This window comes from Onychostruthus taczanowskii, unplaced genomic scaffold, assembly GCF_017590055.1.
Source record: "Onychostruthus taczanowskii isolate IOZ18803 unplaced genomic scaffold, ASM1759005v1 scaffold42, whole genome shotgun sequence".
In the NCBI taxonomy this organism is placed as follows: Eukaryota; Metazoa; Chordata; class Aves; order Passeriformes; family Passeridae; genus Onychostruthus; species Onychostruthus taczanowskii.
This window is the reverse complement of record NW_024501682.1, coordinates 944,445-963,794: the sequence shown is the minus strand read 5'-3', so window position 1 is coordinate 963,794 and position 19,350 is coordinate 944,445. Positions and strand designations below refer to the sequence as shown.

General features: G+C 39.2%; 1 protein-coding gene across 1 annotated transcript in view; it reads right to left on the bottom strand.

Moving 5' to 3' along the window:
* The window catches only part of KCNH1 (potassium voltage-gated channel subfamily H member 1), a 170,093-nt gene that overhangs the window by 77,501 nt on the left and 73,242 nt on the right, over nucleotides 1-19,350 (bottom strand). Inside the window, exons 8-9 of the mRNA XM_041413592.1 lie at nucleotides 9,437-9,636; nucleotides 5,654-5,906 (exon numbers count right to left, since the gene is read on the bottom strand). Coding sequence (XP_041269526.1) covers nucleotides 5,654-5,906; nucleotides 9,437-9,636 — 453 coding nt within the window. The remainder of the gene's footprint in view (nucleotides 1-5,653; nucleotides 5,907-9,436; nucleotides 9,637-19,350) is intronic.

Below are 19,350 nucleotides of genomic sequence, written 5' to 3'. Positions count from 1 at the left end.
AAATTCAGGTGAAAAATGAAGCAGAGAAGTAAGGGACTTCTTCAAGGGCTTGGAATTAAATAACAGGCTCTAAAATAACAGAACTAGTCTTTGAAAATGGAATAGTACACCGAGCAGTTCAGTTCAGGGAAATCAGAGTTAGCTCAGGTACTAGGGATGGTCTAATGATAGCAGCCTGGGCTCAGTTAACTTATCTGCCATCTTCAAGTCTGCAGAGAAGCAGTTTAAACATGACTGTGTGGAAGTTGCAAAGTTTTCCATGGAGAGGGTCTAACACAGAAAATACTTCTGCACTGCTATTGTCCCTCCTCTAAAAGAGACCATCCCTGTGGCACAGTTGCCCTTGCAGCTGGCACTGTCCTGTCTGCATGCAAATCTGTCCCACCAAAATCTGAATCAATCCTCTGGTGTCTACATCTGAATGAAATGCTTACGGCTAAATGAGTAAGCTAAAGCAATTGTAAAGAAAACAAACAATTATTCTTCTAACATTTCTTTAAGACTGCAATTAGATCAAATTAAATCAGCAGGAATTTCTCCACACAAAGCAAATGGAGCATTTAATATCCTGCTGAAACAAATCATGGCACACCGAAGTCCTCTACAACATCATGCTAAAACCACAGTCTCCAATCTTGTCAACTTTGTAGCTTTGTAAATAACAACAAAAGATCTGTATTTCAGGGTCATGCAAATTTCACTTCCTCAGCTTCTGTGTGATGTTTAATGTAAATCTATGTGCATCCTTTGTACTCTCCCTCCCCCTCTCTCAAAAAATCCTATTCTTGACATTGTGTTATGGTACACTTGCATACCTACATATCATCTCCATGCTGTTATTGCTTTTCAGCTTTGATAGCAGCAAAAGGAATAGCAACAGCAAACTGGCCTGTTGGAGAAAAACTGTATTCCTTATTCACAATAAATTCCTGTCTTGACTTCCCTTCCTGTCTCATTCATTTTACTTGGTCTTTGTGGAGCCAGGAGCTGGACTCAACAATTCCCATAGGTCCCTTCCACCTGAAGATATTCTGTGATGTTAAACCAACAGTCAAGAAAAACATTTATTCTTTTGAAATTTTTTAGCTCAAAAAATGATAGCAAGAACATAAATGCAGAACAGCTGGAATGTAACTCTTGGGACAAACTGTTTGGTGGGAGGGTGTTGTTTTTTCTTTTTAATTAAATCTTCTAGTTAATGCTATTTTTCTCATCCAGTGCTCAGCTCTGAAGACGACAGTGGTTTTCAGGGCTTTGGATTTTAGTTGTTAAATAAAAGCTTAAAGCTCCCTGTCTCTAAGCAAGTCCACAAAACTAACCTCTTTCTTACCTTCCATACACACATTGGCTCCTTGCAGGAACTGTCAAGACTATTTCAGCAGCTTTGAACACCTCATACACGTAAAGATCTATTGCTCAGTCAGGCCCTCTAGGAGCCATTAATTGACAAATTTTGAAGCAGTCTGAAAATTTAAGTACAAGACACTGCTTTCCTCACTGCTAGCTAGAAAAAAAATTTTTTGCCATCCTAATTTTCAAGAGTCTTCTCCTTCCTCTCTCTAGTTTTTTACTGGAATGCTTTCCTAAATGTCAAAAATTACCCCAATTTCAGGCAGAAAGACTTGAACCAGCTTGGGTACTAACAAAGTCTCCCATCCTGCCCTTCCATATATTTCCAGGAAATACATACAAAAAGTAATTTTTCCTGCTAATGACATTCTTTTCTGTAATTTTAATTAAATTATCTAAGCACACACACAATTGGAGACAGCACAGGAATTAGCACTTCTTCAAGCAGTGGTGAGAAGAGACTGAAAAGGTTCAGGCTAAATGACTGCAGAGCATTTTTCCCCTGCATATTCCAAAGAAAGCTGCAGTCAGACCTTATGGTCTGTGCCTGGAACACAGTTAATTCAGTTTTTTAATTTTAAGAAGTTATTTGATAAATTAAAACATAGCCAATCTCCTGAACACAAGTAGGTTTTAACTTTTCAAAGGCCTGCAGTAAAGTCAGGTTTGCTGATGGTCAGGGTCTTAGCCTGAAACATCTGCTCCAAAACAGAGAAACTAGAGCTGCCAAATGAAGTGCACATAAACACTTGATTGTTTTTAACAGAGGAAACAAACCTTCAAATTTTTTCTAACCACATCAGGATAAGTGGCTAAGTCTTTAAGCAAGAATAGTTCAAAGAGATACTGTCAGTCTCAGGTGGATAAAGCAGCATCGGGCCAAGTGGGAGGGCTTAGGAAAGTTAAAAGCAAAGCCAAGTTGAAAACACTCTGTTAATGGAAGCCCTGCATGACCTGTGCTTCACTCGGATCTCTTCAGGGCAGGGACTGTGTGATTTGTCTCAGTCTTCCTCAAAGTGCTGAGTGTACGTCAGCACTTCATCCTACGCAGCAACAGCAGCGTCAGTGGAAGAACAGCAAACTACCAAAACCAGAATTGTGCCTCATCCAGGGAGCTTCCCACCAGCTAAACCTCCCTTCTACACAATCCCACTTTCATACTTACACATTAACATTGAAAACATAATAATAGAGGGGCTTTTCTTGCTAAGTCTTCTTTTTCTGACTCATTTGTATTGGAATGAATCACAAATAAATCAATCACCTGGCTCAGAGGTCATTTTCTACATTTTTGTTTGTTTCTTTGACACACCAAAAGCAAAGATTGTGTTGTGTGAACATCAGTAATTTCTGTATTTTAGCATAAATTTTTCATAGAATTCAAAACATGTATTTTTATCCCAACAAATCAAACTTCATACAAAGTGCACCACTTTCTTTAATTTTTTCTAAAACATACACAGGTTTGGGGTTGTTTGTTTGTTTGTTTTTTTAATTAGCACACTTTTGTGTTTTGTCTTAATTTAAATTAATGGGAAAGGCAATCTTAGGGGACGCACAAACAAAGTACTTTTTTCACTGCTGGCCTATGTGCAATTTCTCCTAGCTCAGTACTCATATTAATCCAAGTCAATCAAAGTCAGTGCTTTGTTCTAAGAACATAAGCCTGAACTGAGAATATACCTGTTTCTAGTGTATTACATGGAACTGATTTGGAAGGATATTATGCAAGTATACACAATTCACTCCAGGGCTACACAATACACTCTTATATGCCAGTCTGCAAGGTTAAACAATTTCAGAACTTGAAAATGCTTCCTATGAATTGGATCCTTTAAGCATTAAGTGCAGTTTGCCCCTGGTTTATAAAATGCTGTACAGCAGTCCCACAGACTGACTCAGGGTTGAAATTCATTTCTCCATTGTAAGGAAGATAAAGGCTACATTGCCAGTTACAGAGGCTGCTTTATTACATGACAGCCAGAGCTGAGCAAATAATTCACCTTGAATAATTTGTGCACTTATTTTTTTTATTTTCATTTCCAGAATGCCTGAAAGAAGATTACAGTCTCTATAACATACCTGTCAACTAAAATTACCCTACGGAATTCCTCACATGGTTTGCTGTTATGTGCCTGATGTTCACAGCTATGCTTGGTTGGGACTGGTAAATAAAATTTATGGCATAGGTTGTTCTGGCTGAGTGATCAACAAAAATCATGTTTCTTGTACAATGCACCTTTTTTCCCCCTTGTAGTACCTTGTTTTTTCTGGTATACATTCATCAAGACCTTGGCAAGTTTAGCTAACGATGAACTTGGCAAGTTTAGCTAGCTATGAAAACAAACAAACAAACAAAACCAACAAACCCTCATAAAACAAAACAAAACAAAACAAAAACCCAAAACCCCACCCCAAAACACTGTTTTCTACAGATAAGAAAACTGAGAGTATAAAGAAATTAGAGAGGAAATCCTGATCCATCTCCTGGCTCATCCTTCAGTAGTGTGGTGATTAAATTACAAAATGCTGAATGAAAAGAAGTTCAACTGATTTAGAATAGTAAAAAACTTAATTAAATTCATAATTTCTTTTCAGGATAGAGAAACCTTCAGAAGAAGTCTTCACAGCCTGGAGGAGGAAGGGACACACGTGTGGAAGGAAAGGGATTCTTTAGTCCAGAAACTGAAACACAAATATTGATGTACATTCGAAGTGAAATCTCACAGCATCCCAAATAGATCCCACTTCATTTTACTTTCCTCTCCATTTAAAATATTCACAAAGAAAATGTGAATAAAACTCACCAACTTTAGTGAGAGCTGGGGAACTGACTCCAAATTCAAAAAAAAGAAAGAAAAAGAAGAAAATAAAAAGTTGTGGGGGGAAGAGGATCAATAGTTACATGCCAGGAGAAGAGCAGCAACAAAATACTTCTATTCATCCAGATACCAAGGGAACAACCTCATTTATCTGTAGCTATCACCCTGCAGCAGCAGAGATTAGGAGTTATGTTTCCTTAACACTGATTCCTCCAGCAATCTTGGCTGAGGACTTTCTAAAGTGAGTGCTATGATAAAATGCAGGAGTTACCAGTAAAGATGAGGAGAAAATTGGTATATTTAAAGAACATTTTAAAGAAATTTGATCTTAGTGCTTTTTTACCTACACTCAAATAGAACAGCAAGACGTTTTGAGGTTTTCTTCTCATGCTGAACCCAGGTGGTGGCATAAAGGTACACTAACTGAGGGCTCTTAGTTTGTGTTCTGTATTTGTCATTTGATAATTCATGAGAGCTCAACATGGCAAAAGGTAGCAAGTTCTTAATGTGCAGCATAGAAAAGCAGAAGTTACAAATGTCATATAGCACTGAACAGCACAGGTGATTCCAGAAAAAAAGGGAGCCAGTTATCCTCCAACTTCTCACCTTTTAACCTTCTTGTGTGGCACAAAGTATTATCAACTTGATTCCCCACGACTCTAAATTTACCCTATGCTAAACATGCAATCCTGTTCAAAATCAGAGAAAAAAATGGAGCTCAGCATATTTATTAGCCCTCTCATTTTTCAGTAGACATTCATCTTAGGAGAGTTGAATGTATATGTTCAGAACAAGGTAAGATAACCAAGATGTTTTATTCTCTTTTTCCAGGCTGCTGTGAGTGACAGTTACAGGATTAAGCCACCATGAGAATTTACCTTATCACACAAGGGCTTGACAGAATCAAATGATAAGTATCACCTCCTCAATGCTCCAGCCACCCCATGATTCATCTACATCTATTGGATTATCACACTCTTTTCTGTTAGCTTTGCCTCAGAATGCTGTTCACACCCAATCAGCTTATTTTCAATGCCTCCAACCCAAGTTAATACAAATTGGCTCTAAATGTTTTAAACTATTTTGACTTTAAAATAGATAAATAGTATTTCAACATGACATCTCAAATAAATCTAACTGGAAAAATTCCAGCAAAAGTGGATTATTATGGGGACATGGGAGTGAGGCAGGGAAGCCAGGCACTTCAAGTTTTCTGAAGTTCTAAATGGAATTTCTAATTAGAAGGGATGTGTCAAGACAGGGAAAACTCAAAGAATGACCAGGACTGCGTGCTAAAGTAAGGTTTCCATTAACCAGATGAAACAGGGTTGAAGCAATCTGGACATTAGATGGTTGCCCTTTAAACCTCTCAGTGGAAAAACAAACTTAACTGAAGCTCTTTAAGACTGAGTAGAGGAGGCTAGAAATTGCTGCACATATTTGTACTTATGCAAAAGCATATTACCAGCTCCAAAACTCACCTAATATAGCAACGACTTCATCATCCTGGATTACTTCCAAAGAGCCCGAGACCACAAAGCAGAGGCTGTCAACGCTCTCCCCAGCGTGGTAGATCAGGTCTCCTGGAGCACAGTGCACCGTCTGGAATTCCATGGCCAGCGCCCGCAGGCACCCGTCGCTGGCCAGCCGGAAGGCGGGGTGCTCCTTGAAAACCTTGCGGTTCAGGTGAACACAGATATCTGCTCTCATGTCCTTGGGGCAAATCTGCAAAACCTGAGAGGGAAATCAGGCAATCAGCTCCTGTGCATGGCTTCTACGTGCCTGCTATGGCTAGTTTACCACACAAGGTTTAAGAACCACTTTCCCCCTTCTTATAAAATTTCTAATCTCAGAGTTTATTTTTATATTATTTAGCCACATAAGCAACAATACTAACTTGGTCTACTTTACAACATCTGAAGGAAAACAGTGCTTTCCTCTCAGCAACATGCTCTGCTGGATATTGAAGACGTAAGGTTTTTAAGACAAAAAAACTTAGAGTACAGAAATACAGAAAGTGTTGAAGAAAAGCTTCCTGAAGAATTGTTTCTAGAGGGTAGGTAATTTTTTTGATAGGCAGATTCCATGAAAAGCCTGCACAAGTTATATGCTTTAACAACTAAAACAAATTACTTAAAGTTTAATTGACTCATAACACTGAGAATTGCAGGAATCCAAATTTACCCCCGAGTGGCACTAACAAGTTTTTTGTTTACACAGGAAAGGGACTTTAAGGTATGATGCTGTTTTGGGCAGCTTTTGATCTTCCAAGTGGAATGTTCCTCATGGCAATTCATGATGTGTGGTCCTAAGAGAACACAAGCTGATGCTCAGCACAGCAGGTACCAGCCAGGGCCATTTCTGAAGCGTTTTAATATAACACAGCCAAGTGGAAAGAATACAAAATCACTGCTGCATGTGCAGATTAAAAGTGGAAAGAAGTGACATGAACAGGGTTTGGGGATAACAAAATCCTTGGGGGATGGTCTATGATGAAGCACATCTAGGACATATTATTTGAGAAAAACATAGACTAGTCTAAGTCTGCCTCTTTTTTTATTATTATTTTCTTAGTAATAACTGTTCCATCCAATTAAGGAACACTCCGGTTGAGCTTCAGAGTTCCTCCCACACATTTTCCTAGATGGAAAGAGAAGACTATCTCACTGCAAAGACTCCTGAAAAACAAAAAGGTAACACAGGAAGCACTATGGCTATGCCTACACTTTGAAATGGGGTTATGTGCAAGATCTGTGCAGAGAACCAAGCTATTAATTCTGTGCATGGCACTGGTTCCCGATATCATGCCTGGTACTCCAAAGGCAAATAACTCCACCACCAATATCATCATCTTTGGCCCACCTCCAAACAGACATTTTATTACAGATATTACTTCTAAAAAGAGATGTATAGTGCTCAGGTGTAGGGCACTCATGGATGATTTTTCTTGGCTGCCCTGTACAGAAGAGCTGCCAAACCTGCCAGTTATCAGTTTTTCAGGCTCACAGAAATGAGCTGAGGCAGCAAGACCAGTGTTTAACAGGGAACACAGGCAGCGGCCATATCTGTCTTTTCCATTATCTCATTTACTCTGGCAATAAAAATACTCTCTAGTGGCATATTCTTGCCAAATTTCACTACTGGAATTACACACACACTTTTCAGTTACCTGAATATCCCACACAAAAAGGGTTGTTGCAATAGAAATAGTAGCAAAATCCCCCGAGTATACAAGAGAATATTTAAAATGATGCTATTATCCAAAAACTTTTTGCTATAGCAGTCTTAGAGGAAGTTACCCAATTTTCCATTCTCCATTTAAAGAAGCTGTCTCCAGAGTTCACAAAAATGAAAGGGATTAAAGACATTTGAGATGTACAGGTAAATGGAAGACTTTCATTTGTAAGAGAGGTAAGAAATGTATCTTTATGGATCAATTTTAGAATCTTTCAGTAGCTCTTGGTTAAATTTTGTTGTACTGGCATTTTCTAGACCAATAACTTAGCATGCCTGCAGTGAACACTGAACTGACAAATTTGTGGCCTACAAAATAGTGACAGTTCTGTGCTCAGTTCATATTTAAGTCTCTGCCTTATCTGTAGGAAGCTGCACTGCGTTTCAGAGGAGCACAAGTACCACTGTTCTGCCTCATGAACAATACATGTTTTATTCATGACAAAGCATCCCAGAAGTTATACACAGGCATCAAAACAACAGAGCTCAGACCTGGGAGTTTATGGATTGGCACAGCCAACCACAGCTTTTGCTGTGCAGATGAAAGCTGAGGTCTTGGTTTAGCAGTCATGGCCAGCAGCAGTTCAGCTATGAACACCCCAGTTACTGAAAACAGCACTGTATTAAGCTCTTTGGTGTCCTGACAATTGGAGACTTTTTTCCTGTTTATTAAGATAATTCTCAAAGGCTACACTGGGTATTGTTGTGCTTGGTTTGGTTATTCCGCTGTGTCCAAATGCATCCTCTTAAAGCATTTCTCTCCTTATCAAAGGAAGCCAAGAATGAACTTTGAAGATAAGCTTAAAGAAAAAAAATCAACATGTTTTACATAGCAATTTTTTCTTGTTGTTTTGTTAAAATGATGACAGGAATTCGTAATGGGGGCTGAATGAAAGCACCAGCACTCATTACACTATGTATCCTCAGATGTCTCTCCACCTTTCCCAAATGCACCTACCTCAAATCACAGCCCCACACAAAGACAGATTGTGAGAAAACATGCAAAACAGCTTCTAACCAGTGCTATCCAGCACTAAAATACCACTTCTTTCTGAAAGCTAGTATGGCAGACAGTGCTTACAGAATCATGTCTGGGATCTAAAAATGGCAGATATGCTGAAGACCATTTAGGAAAGCAAACAGTGCCCTGTGTGCCCCTCAGTCTCCAGGCAGCTCAGTGCAAGGCCACATCTGTTCTCCTCCTTCATAACGATGCTGTAACAGCTGTACAGAAATGACACTGTTTGCTCTTTAACTGCATCATCCACAGTTCAGAATACTAAATTAAGCTACCAACCAGAAGGCTGGTGACCAGAGCATTGGTATGATTTCCTGAATGATCCACCCCACAAATTGCATCTGTTTACAAGCAGAAGAAAAACTGTCTATCTCTACAAAAGTTGGCAACTAATATGAAAGCGACAAGGAGTTACATTCGTACGTTTGTTCTGGTGAAAGGCCATCTGTTATTGTAAAAGACACGATGGGAATTTATTCAGCAATTCAATGAATCAGAATGATAACGCTTGCCTTACGCAAGGTAGATTTCAAGCAATACGTTATTAAATACTCCCAGTTTTCACCAATATCTTTACTGCACATGGAACATTACATTCTAATTCTCCAAAGACAAAAAAAAATTACCTTGTTTCAGGCCCACATAGCTGCAAGAAACCTCAGAAGAAATATTACCAAAAAAATCTCATTTGGAAAAACTGTGAGGTTGTGTTACAATCTGGAACTTGTTATTTACTTATCACCTTTATTTATTGTAAACAGAGCTTTTCCCTTTATCATTGTTATACTATTTCATGCCATTTCATTAGCAAAATATACATACTTTTACCACTGTCATAAGTCAGTATGACAGAATAGCTGCAATACTGTATTTGAAAGTTAAAAATTAAGGGAAGCTGCTGCTTAGAACTATTTAAAGAATATTTGTCTCCTTTACTAAGCAGTACCTCCTGTTTATTTTAATGGACTACTTTCAGGATGTGACTTCTTTCCTTGCAGTTTGATTTACTTACCTTTTCAGTATCTATTCCTCTGGACATTGACCAGGTGGAAACGATGTAATCCATCACACGTTCACTCAGTCCTTTAGGGACCTGGTAGAGCTTTAAAAAGTCCCGGACACTGTTCAGCATTTCATGGTATCTGTTTGTGTTGGCATACATTTGCTGAAATATGGTTGTCACATTACCAAAAATGGTGGCATACAGAAGGGCTGTGGAAAAGAGGAAAAACCACAGAGAAAATACATGATAAGATGGGTGATCAGTCTGCGTTCCACTGGGCTGTAACACTGGAAATGCTAGGTTATAAAAATGCATGCAAATATCAGTGCTTTATTAGGAAGGCCTGGTGAGCACAAGCATTTTATAGGTCACCTTTAGCACTGCAAATTGAGGACCACCACCTACTTTTGTGCGAGCATGTCCTGCATCACAGAGCTCCTAAAACATGACTGTTTGTCCATCAAACAATTCAGCTGGACCCAAAACCTTACAAAACCACAACAGTAGACAGAAGAATTTTAAGAGAAATAGCTTGACAGCAAATACTTCAATTTTTCATCTCAGGTTTATAGCACCTGTGTTGAAATACCATCAGTGACAGATTTCCAGGCTTTAAGTGCATTATCACAGTAGTAAGCTGAGTCATTGTTACCCACCTCGGAGTGACAACAGCAGTGCATCAAAGCAGAAGATGGAATATGTAATAAACAGCTACCATGGGTCAGTAATTTATAGACATAAGTTTAATAATACATAAAAACTTACTTTACATTCTTCAGGAAAAAGAGCAGCAAGGCCTAAGGCAAGAGCTAGAGCCCTCAGAGGCAGACCTTTGCACCTCCCTCCTGACTTCACACAACACAGTTATGAAGCCAGCTGGTTCATCAAGATGGGTTTAAGAATAAACACAAGGCAGAAAAAAAGGCAGTGTTTCCAAGCATGGAGAGAAGCAGATGAAAACACACAGGACTTGAGAAGATCCATCTGCTGAAGGCCAAGACAGAACAGCAGGCTGGTGGCAGCCTCAGCAGCCAGGTTTGATGGCTTGCAGAGGCTGAGCTGAGGCTCTTCCAGCCAAGCCAGCCCCAAATGAAATGGAGAGACAGGAAGCCTCAAGGGGAGCTTTCCTATATTATGAATCAGGTCAGTGATATGTGACAGGTTGGCTGTAGAGGGAGAGGAACAGTCAGGCTGCAGATGGGATGATAACCACCTGTGAGTGCTCTGGCTTGCTGAGTAAGTTCTTCCTCATAATCATTTCCTGTACCCCCAAACAAGCACTAAATTGTGAGTATCATATCACTTCCACTTGAAATAAAAATAAGCCAATGAGAAGTCATATTTATAAAAAATATATTTTGCTTTACTGAAGTACCCCTTTTTGCTGTTTATTTACTCCCCCACCAGCTATTTAAAAAAAAACAATCTTCATCCCACTCCTTCCTTTGAGAATGCAGCTATTTATTCAGGTGAGTGTTATAGACAAATATCCTGAAGCCAATTAAGATGCTCTAGGGTTCTATGACCAATACAAACCTTTGCAACTGTGCAAAAGAAACTTATGGGACTGTCTTTGTCCTGATCATCAAGAGATGTAATTTAAGTTAAGGTTTGTTCAAGGCCTTTACACTGCTAATTTTCTGTAGAATTCCTTCCTGAAGCTGCATGACTTTTCTTTTTTATGAGTTTCTGTAGAAACAGCTCTCTCTTTTTCTATCTACTTCTCTGTACAAACAGGTATAAAAATATGCAGAAAAACGTGCACACTCAGTTTAAAGAAGAGTAAAGAGCATTATTACAGTGACCAGAAACATATATTTTCCCTGCTTAACCTTAACTTGTGCTTGAACAAAACCATACTGGGCAGTCCAATGAGTAGTGAAGAACGATAAAATGCTTTACAAAACAGATTTACCATAACAGCTCCTTAATCCATGAGTATTTTTGTATTAGGACAGCATTACCTATCCTTGAGTAAGTCCTGGTTTGCTCTCTGTTATGCAGATGCAAACATGACCCTACAGGAGACTGCAACAGCACAAGGCAGCCAGCTCAGCACTGAAAGAGGTGACAAATTAGAGAGAGGATGGCAAGCAGATTTTTATCTTTGCTCTCTGGCAAACAGTGAGACCTGGGCGTTCAGTACCTTGGCATGTACAGCTCCAGACCAGCAAAGGTAAAATGGAGTCCCCACTCTGTCCCATTAATGTCCAGCTTTAATGTGAAGCCTAAAGAAAAACTGGAAGTTTGATTGTATATTTTGATTATTATAAAGCAAGTAATTTCCACAGTTCCAGTATGACAATTATCTTGGCAAGGAAAATTATTCCTGCCTAGATTAATTTTTCTAATTCCCAAACTTACATCCTTAATTTATCATTAGCCAACCATTTTATTACTATTAAAGACACATCAAAGCCAAGGATTTTTGCAGCCTAATATTGGGTAGATACATTAGCATATTAAACCTTGAACTCTTCTGCACAGAAGTAGCTGGCTGTGTGCCTTTCCTTACTTTCAAAGGAATAATGAAATGAACCCACTGCAGCAGACTGCAGCCCCAGAATGATTTCAGAAACACACACTCTACCAAAGGAAGAAAGTTGGGCTATTTATGACAGAGCAAAATCTCCAGCATTTCTTCTCCAGGAATATCAAGGTCCCTCAGAAATGATATGGCACTCACCCCCTGACGTAAATATTATTTTCTTAAAATAAAGAAAAACATGTTGTCCCCAGCAATGTGGCTGCTCATTTACACTGCAGTCTGTGATACTCCATTTAAACCAGTGTTTAAATAACAGCACAGACAGGACCATAGTAATTGCAGCAGCAAATTACCCACAAGTGAATCATGAAGGTCAGACACAGGCTGTAAAGGTCACCAAATCATCTGCTATTTTTAGTGATGTAACAAGTAAGAATAGAGAAATAAATACAAGCTAGTGTAAGTCTCAGCTACCACAGTAAGAGAGCTGGGGTCTGATTTGAGAATTATAACAGGAAGAATTCTCTCTGTAAGAATGAGAGGTTTACAATTACCCCATTTACAGACATAAGTGCTGCATTGGGTTCCTGAGATGAATCAACAGATTGACGATGATTTGTTCAAAACTCACTCATGCAATGGCCTCACACACAAAATGTGTGCAGAACTACACAGCAACAAGTGAGACCAACATCAACTAGCGAACAATCTCTTACATACTGCCCCCAGGACTTGCAGTGCTTTCTGAAAATGAACTGCCTTCATTTTTGCTGCCTGGACAGCTGATCGAGAAAGTCTGTCTGTCTACATGTAAATTCCAATTTAACAACTAAAAAAGCAAAATAAACCCCTTTTACATACTGCAGTAACCTAAGTACTATTCAAAGAGCAAGCACCTGCATTTGCAAATAGTAGATTATTTAAATGGATAATCACACTTCTGTTTCACCAACAAGTTCCTAATATACAACAAATTTTTCAGTTCATAGAAGGTTGAAAGCACAGCCTTGAGAATTTGTTGCACTGCATCATTTCTTACTAAATACGAAACACAACTGTAAATTAACCACAAAAACTACAAGTCTCAAAGGCATTTTTCAGATAACACATTGTGAGGTCACACAAAATTAACATTGATCAGATAAAAAGAAAAGCAGAAATTAATTGTATGGATCATCTCATAATTATATGAGAAAATGACATTATTTTCAAATGTGCAATTAGAACAATGTAAGAGCTTATAATTGCTTGAGATTAGGGGTCTTGATTAGTGGTAATTATGCCTACCTATGGGTAGAGAGTGTGCAGTTAAAAGAAAAGCACTGAACTGTTAAATACAATATGCAAGCAAATACCAAACTGAACAGGTATCTTAAAGAATTGTTTACAAAGCTAGTTTTGATAGAATTGTTATTTGTAGTCTTGCAATCTGATATCAAAGCTTCTGAAGCAAGATGTACTTATCAAGTATCTACACAACCTTCTAGAACAGTACAGACAGACCCAGAGCTGCTTAATTTGCTTCTTCTTAGGAAGTTTTGTGTATTATAAAGTTTCCTATTTGTAATCTTTTATCTACCTTTTGTTTTTTTTACTAACACAATGTATAAATGTATAATTCCATTTAACAAGGAAAGAATAACTGTAAACAACTTAGCCAAAATCTAATAGGTCAATTAATTTTCTGCACTTCATGACTTATCACAATATATATCCAGAACATTTTCACCTGTTATAAAACAAATTACAGTTGCTAGTCTTAGCATGTGCATCACTTCCTGAATTTCACAACCTGGGAAAAAGACATTTTTTCAAGTGAAAGTAAATTCCTAGAGGAGCTCTCCCCTTGCTGTCCCAGTAACTGTTAAATCCTGCTCTTCCCACAGCTCTCTGTTCTTCTGGACAGAAACAATACACTGCTCCACCTCCCTCTTTCATGCCACCAACTTCTAATTTGCACCTCCAAAGTAAGGCAGTAGCAATGGCAAAGATCAGAGAACCAGCACGCTATTGAGCAAGTCTGAAAATCAATTTAATGGCAAAGAGCAAAGCAGGAAGCCTGAATAGGCTATGAGGGACATGCACATAAACCATGTGGTGCAAGCACTTGACTGCTAGGATAAAAGATGAGAGACCACAGGCAAATTTTATTAAACTCTTAGTTGAATCCTTCTGCAAATCTTCTCACTCTCATCATCACATTTGGTGAAATCACCCTGCTGATAGCAAATCTGGGACAGAGAAGGACAACACTGAGCTCCAGCTACAATGGAAATGCCTCCCCTGCAGAAGGGTAGGATATCAGTGATGACACAACTGATAAAGGCTAAACAACAGAGCATCAGCATATGGAGTTTTTTCATCTTCCCATCACCAAAAAAAAAAAACCAAGAACTGCAATGAAATGAACGTCAGAGACATAAACAAGGGAACAGCTGCTCTAAGAAGCCACTTAAGCAACTACCAAGGACTAGAGTAGTAGAAACATCTGTGCACCTTAAAATAGGCTGTCTGCAGTGTGTAAGGGCAGAAAGGGAAGTTAAGAACAGCTATGGAACAAACACCAGAAGCAGCTCCTGCTGCTTCTCTCCTCACACCCTTTCCTAACTCTACAATATAAAAGCACCCTGTTACTACAGCAGCACAGCCATATAACCTCCTGCTATCCCATCAATTTGCAATGACTTACATTTTACCAGTTTAAGACTTAATGTGGAAGAATAGAGGCAAGTGTTGGTAAAATACCAAACCTCCCAAAGATGCTGAACTCCACCATCCCTTAGGATTCTTCAAAGCTTTCCTTTTTTTTTTTTTTAGACTTTTATCTGGAAGCACCCACACAGCTGATAGCAGCAATCACAGGTGTATTGGCTTGCAAGCAACATGCACAGCACAACTCTCTAACAGGTTTTGCTTTTGCCTTCAGCATGTTTGGGCTAAGATAAACAGCATGGAAAAACACACAGAGCAAGACTGATCAGAGGAGCCATCAGAGCCAGAGTGAGTACAAGCCAGTAGAACAAGCTTCAGCATCAGCCCTGTGAGAAAGCTCTTTAACATGAACAGCTCTCTCCCAGCTACAGTGAAGGGCCAACACCACCCTGCTCTCTATGAAGGGCTGCATCTTGGATCCAAGAGCCTGCTTATGAAAAGAGAGTCTCCTGCCAATCATACAAAGGAAAAGTGGTGGCTGTTACCTCCCTGGCCAAGGCTCCTACTTCTGCACAGCAGCACCTGACTAAATTAACAGTCCCGCTAATTAACACTGTAAAATCTGGATTTTGGCAAATTGAGAAGTGTCCAAACAAGTAAAGTGGCAAGAATCCTGATTCACAAAACTCATCACTCATTTGTTTTGACAGCTACAGCTTAGTATTGTATTTATCCTGAAACGTGCCAACAGTCACCAGAGGGGGATTTAAGCAGCCACAGACTCTACTGCAGCCAATATGCTTGCAGAAAAGCAGATTACTAAAGTAATCAGATGCACAACAAGTCAGAAGTAGCCTGTGAGGACTTAGATATGCTCTTCGTTGCAAAATTAAGGAGTAACTATCTGGTCATACACTGACTTTCTGCTGTAAAGTGACACCAACAGAAGACAACAGAAGCATAATGCTGGAAGGAATTAAAGAGAAGAGCATCCCGGATAAAGTGAGACTTCAAGCTGACAGATTTCAAAATCGCTAACCATGAGCATCTCTCCCTTTCAGGGAAACAGGGTTGCACACTTTTACTCTATAAACAAACAGCACTTGCAGACCAATGAGTTCACCTGACTCTTCTTACCTGAATTACCTGCAGGCATCCATTTCTCAGCAAGGCCCAGCACTTCCACTGACTAGTGAGTCCCAATGGGGGTAGCAGTGCTTTACATTCAAAAGTGCATCATAAACCAGACAGGAAGATGTATGTTCTGCCTTCACTTACAGGTAAATTCTTAAACCTGACAGAAAGCTATGACTAACTCCAAACACAGTAATACCTAGTCATTAATTGAAATTAAGGCCTTAACCCTTGATAGCAAAAAGACTTTCCAAGAACTAGTACAGTTTAATCAACAAGTCCACAGACAATTCTTTGCAGAATCAATTTATTTCAGAGAAAATATAACAATATGGGACAGGAAGATCAACAGGCAAGATTTGAAATGGTGATAATGATAAATCAAAGGTAAGACTAGAGAAAAAGGAAGATTCTACAGAAAATGGCACTTCCCAGTCACCTCTCTAAATTTTATTCCCCACAAGATAGGTTTATCTCTGATAAGGTAAAACAGAATGGCAAGAAAATATACCAATTTTCACAACTAGTTACAGCAACTACGATTGCTGTAAAGAGCAGTAAATTTATCACAACATCTTCAGGAATGTCATAAGGGATTAGTCTAGAGCAACACTGAAGTACACATGCTCAAAACATGGAGCATCATCAAGATCTTGCTCGATGTGCCAACTTGATTACCAAGAGGAAAGTAAGTGTACAAACAGATAACTGCTGCAAAAACTATCTCTGTTCCAAACATACCAGGGCAGACTCCCCAGTGGGACACTTTTACCAACACAGGAAGAACTCAGCTCAATGTATTCACTAGCAGGTTTTACCATTATGAGAATTAATAAAATGCCAAATCTGATTAAATCCTCTGCAATTTGTAAGAAAGGACACTCTTTTACTGTTTTGTAGAATTTTATGGACAATAAAATTTAAATTGTCTAGAAAATTGAAATGGATTTCCATTTCATTTCCCAGCACTAATGAACAGATCACCATTTAAATGACGACTGAGCCATTTAAGGGCATAATTTTTCTTCTACAGTTTATGCAGGGTAATGCATGACCATTTTCAATTACTTGGTTAAAATTAAATCTCCAGATACTGCTTCTAGATTTTGACTCATTTGCACCCATATGAAAGCTTTTGCTTTCAAAGCTCAGTTTTATCTACTCTCAACTTAGGTCAAATGGTTTCCCCCAATTAAACACCAGCTCTCCTCATTGTAAAATCTATTACTGAAACAGAACTACACAAACAAAAGAACAAAAACAAAAATCAAAAGTCACAATTAGGAAAGTTCTCTTCATGTGAAACTGCTTAACTACGTAGTTGTCAGTATTCCTCTGTCCAAGCTATTTCTTCTGTGACTTGTATGATCCTTTCCACATGGCCTTGCAGGACGGAAATCTAAGGACACTGAAGGAGATCATCTATTATCCAAACTTTCTGGTCCTTTCCCTTCATCGCTGCCACACGTTCTGCTGGGCTTTGCACTGCTGCCTCAGGCCTGTCCCTGTTGGCAACTATTGGACCTCATTTTGCAATAACCTATCTGTGGTCTTTGAGAGTTCAGCACTGGATCTGAATTTTGCACACCAAAACCACCATCCAGCACTTGGATTTCTGGACAAAACTTGCCCCCATCACTGATGCAACACAAGAGTTCAATGGCTAAAGTGACTTGCAAAATTCAAGAAAAATTCTCCTTTTGGTCATTGCTTCAAACTCATTTAATTAAGGAATCTTACATTTAGAGTAATTATTTGTTCCAAATTATAGTTGGATTCAGGTGGCTTCTTTCTACTCCCACCAGAGCACCCATGTGGGAAGTTCACAGCTGGCTGCATTCCTTGCTGATCATGTTCAGATCTGAAACAACCAGTGAGACCACAAGGAGGAAGGACCCAAGGCTTCCCCTGAGTCTGCAGTGATCTCACTTCTCATTAGGCTTAAAACCTCTACTCAGCTGTGCTTTAAGCACTACTGCAAGGTGTGGGCATGTCTGCCTGTGGTGAAAGTTAAGGACACAGTTCAGAGAAATACCAAGACAATGCATTTCTCTTCAACACCTAACTTTCATCCAATGACTTACAAAAGCTTCTGCTGTCTATGTAGCAGTACAGCACAGTCTTTTTTTAGGTTTTGTCTTCTCAGAGAACAAAAGAAAAGGTAAAATTTTAAAGCCTATAAATTACCCCAACATAAAAGCAGAGTGGGATGGAGGTACTCTGGTGTCATTTTGAAGAGAACCAAAGGTGGGTGGTAGAGTGCTGGCCTCCACCAGACAGCTGATGGAAAAATTGCATATCCCTTATCTTGCAAATTCCAGAGAGACACTTCTTTGGATTAATTGTATTGTCCCCAAACCCAAAATTAGTTAAACAAAACCCTGAAAACAACTAAAAGTGGGTACCTGGAAGTGTGTGTCTTCTGTAGCTCACCTGGTTTACACTCAGCAGGCCCTTCAAGCTGACTTTGTTCTAAGCAGTCACACTGTGAAAGCAGCACTGACCAGACACCAGAGAGGCTGTGCTAATCACCCAGCAGCTGCCAGGTCTGCTCAAGTGACAGACCAGCCAGCAAGAACTAAGGGCATGGCTGCACCTGACAGGATTAATGGATACTGGACATAAGGACAACAATTAATTCTCAGTTCAGATCTCCTCTACTGTGAAATTAAGCCCCTAAAGCAAGTGCACTTAACTGGACTACACTGCACCTGTGTGCTTTGCCTCTCTGCAGCTCACTCTGAAGCTTTTGATGCAACAAAACCTTGGTAAGCCACCCTGGGGTGTTGTTACTTCAATATCCACAGCCAGACTGCAAAGGGGTCACCATCGACCTGCCAATCCCTTCTTGCACATGCACAACTTTTACTTCTGGGTGCAACAGTACAAACAAGTTACATGACTGTTTTCTACACAGGGTTTTCAAGCACTTACCAAACAAACCTAAAAACAAGTGGTGCAAAACTTCCCCTTTTCTGGTATCACTAAATAGTTACAAAGATTTAATACTGCTCATAACACAAATAAGAATAATGAAGTTTGGAATTATGTTGACTAAACCAATGAGGTTGGAGACAAATATGACATTTACCGATGAAGACTAATTTGGGGTGGTTAAAGAATAATTGTCACTGGAATGACTAGGTCTGAGTCATCGTCCTCCCACACACTAATCACAGGTGTGCTTGCAGACCAAAATCAAGAGGTGCACATGGTATTTACAGGAATGTGACATGGGAATAACTCATAGACAGTGGCTTCTCAAGGGGGCCCTGCTTTACTGACGAGTGAAATGACAGGCTAGTGAAGACACAGATGGTTTATCAAAAAATAACTGGAACCACTATTGTGTTTTTAATGACAAACCATGGATGACTGCATGTGAGAGGAATACTTGCCTCTGGAGTGATGAAGAGGATTACAGCCTAACTTTCTGAAACAGGTATTAATTTCTCTTCCTAATGCTCCAGTCTTTAAAGTACATTTCTTCCAGGCTGAGTCTGCTATTTTATTAGAACTCAGCAGGACTAAAAGCAGCAGTAAACATGCATACAACTGGGAGTTCCATACCTCACTTCTAAAAAGGATAATCATGATATTCAGGGGTAGATGCTATTGGGTAAGAGATACTGACTAAATTATTTTTAAA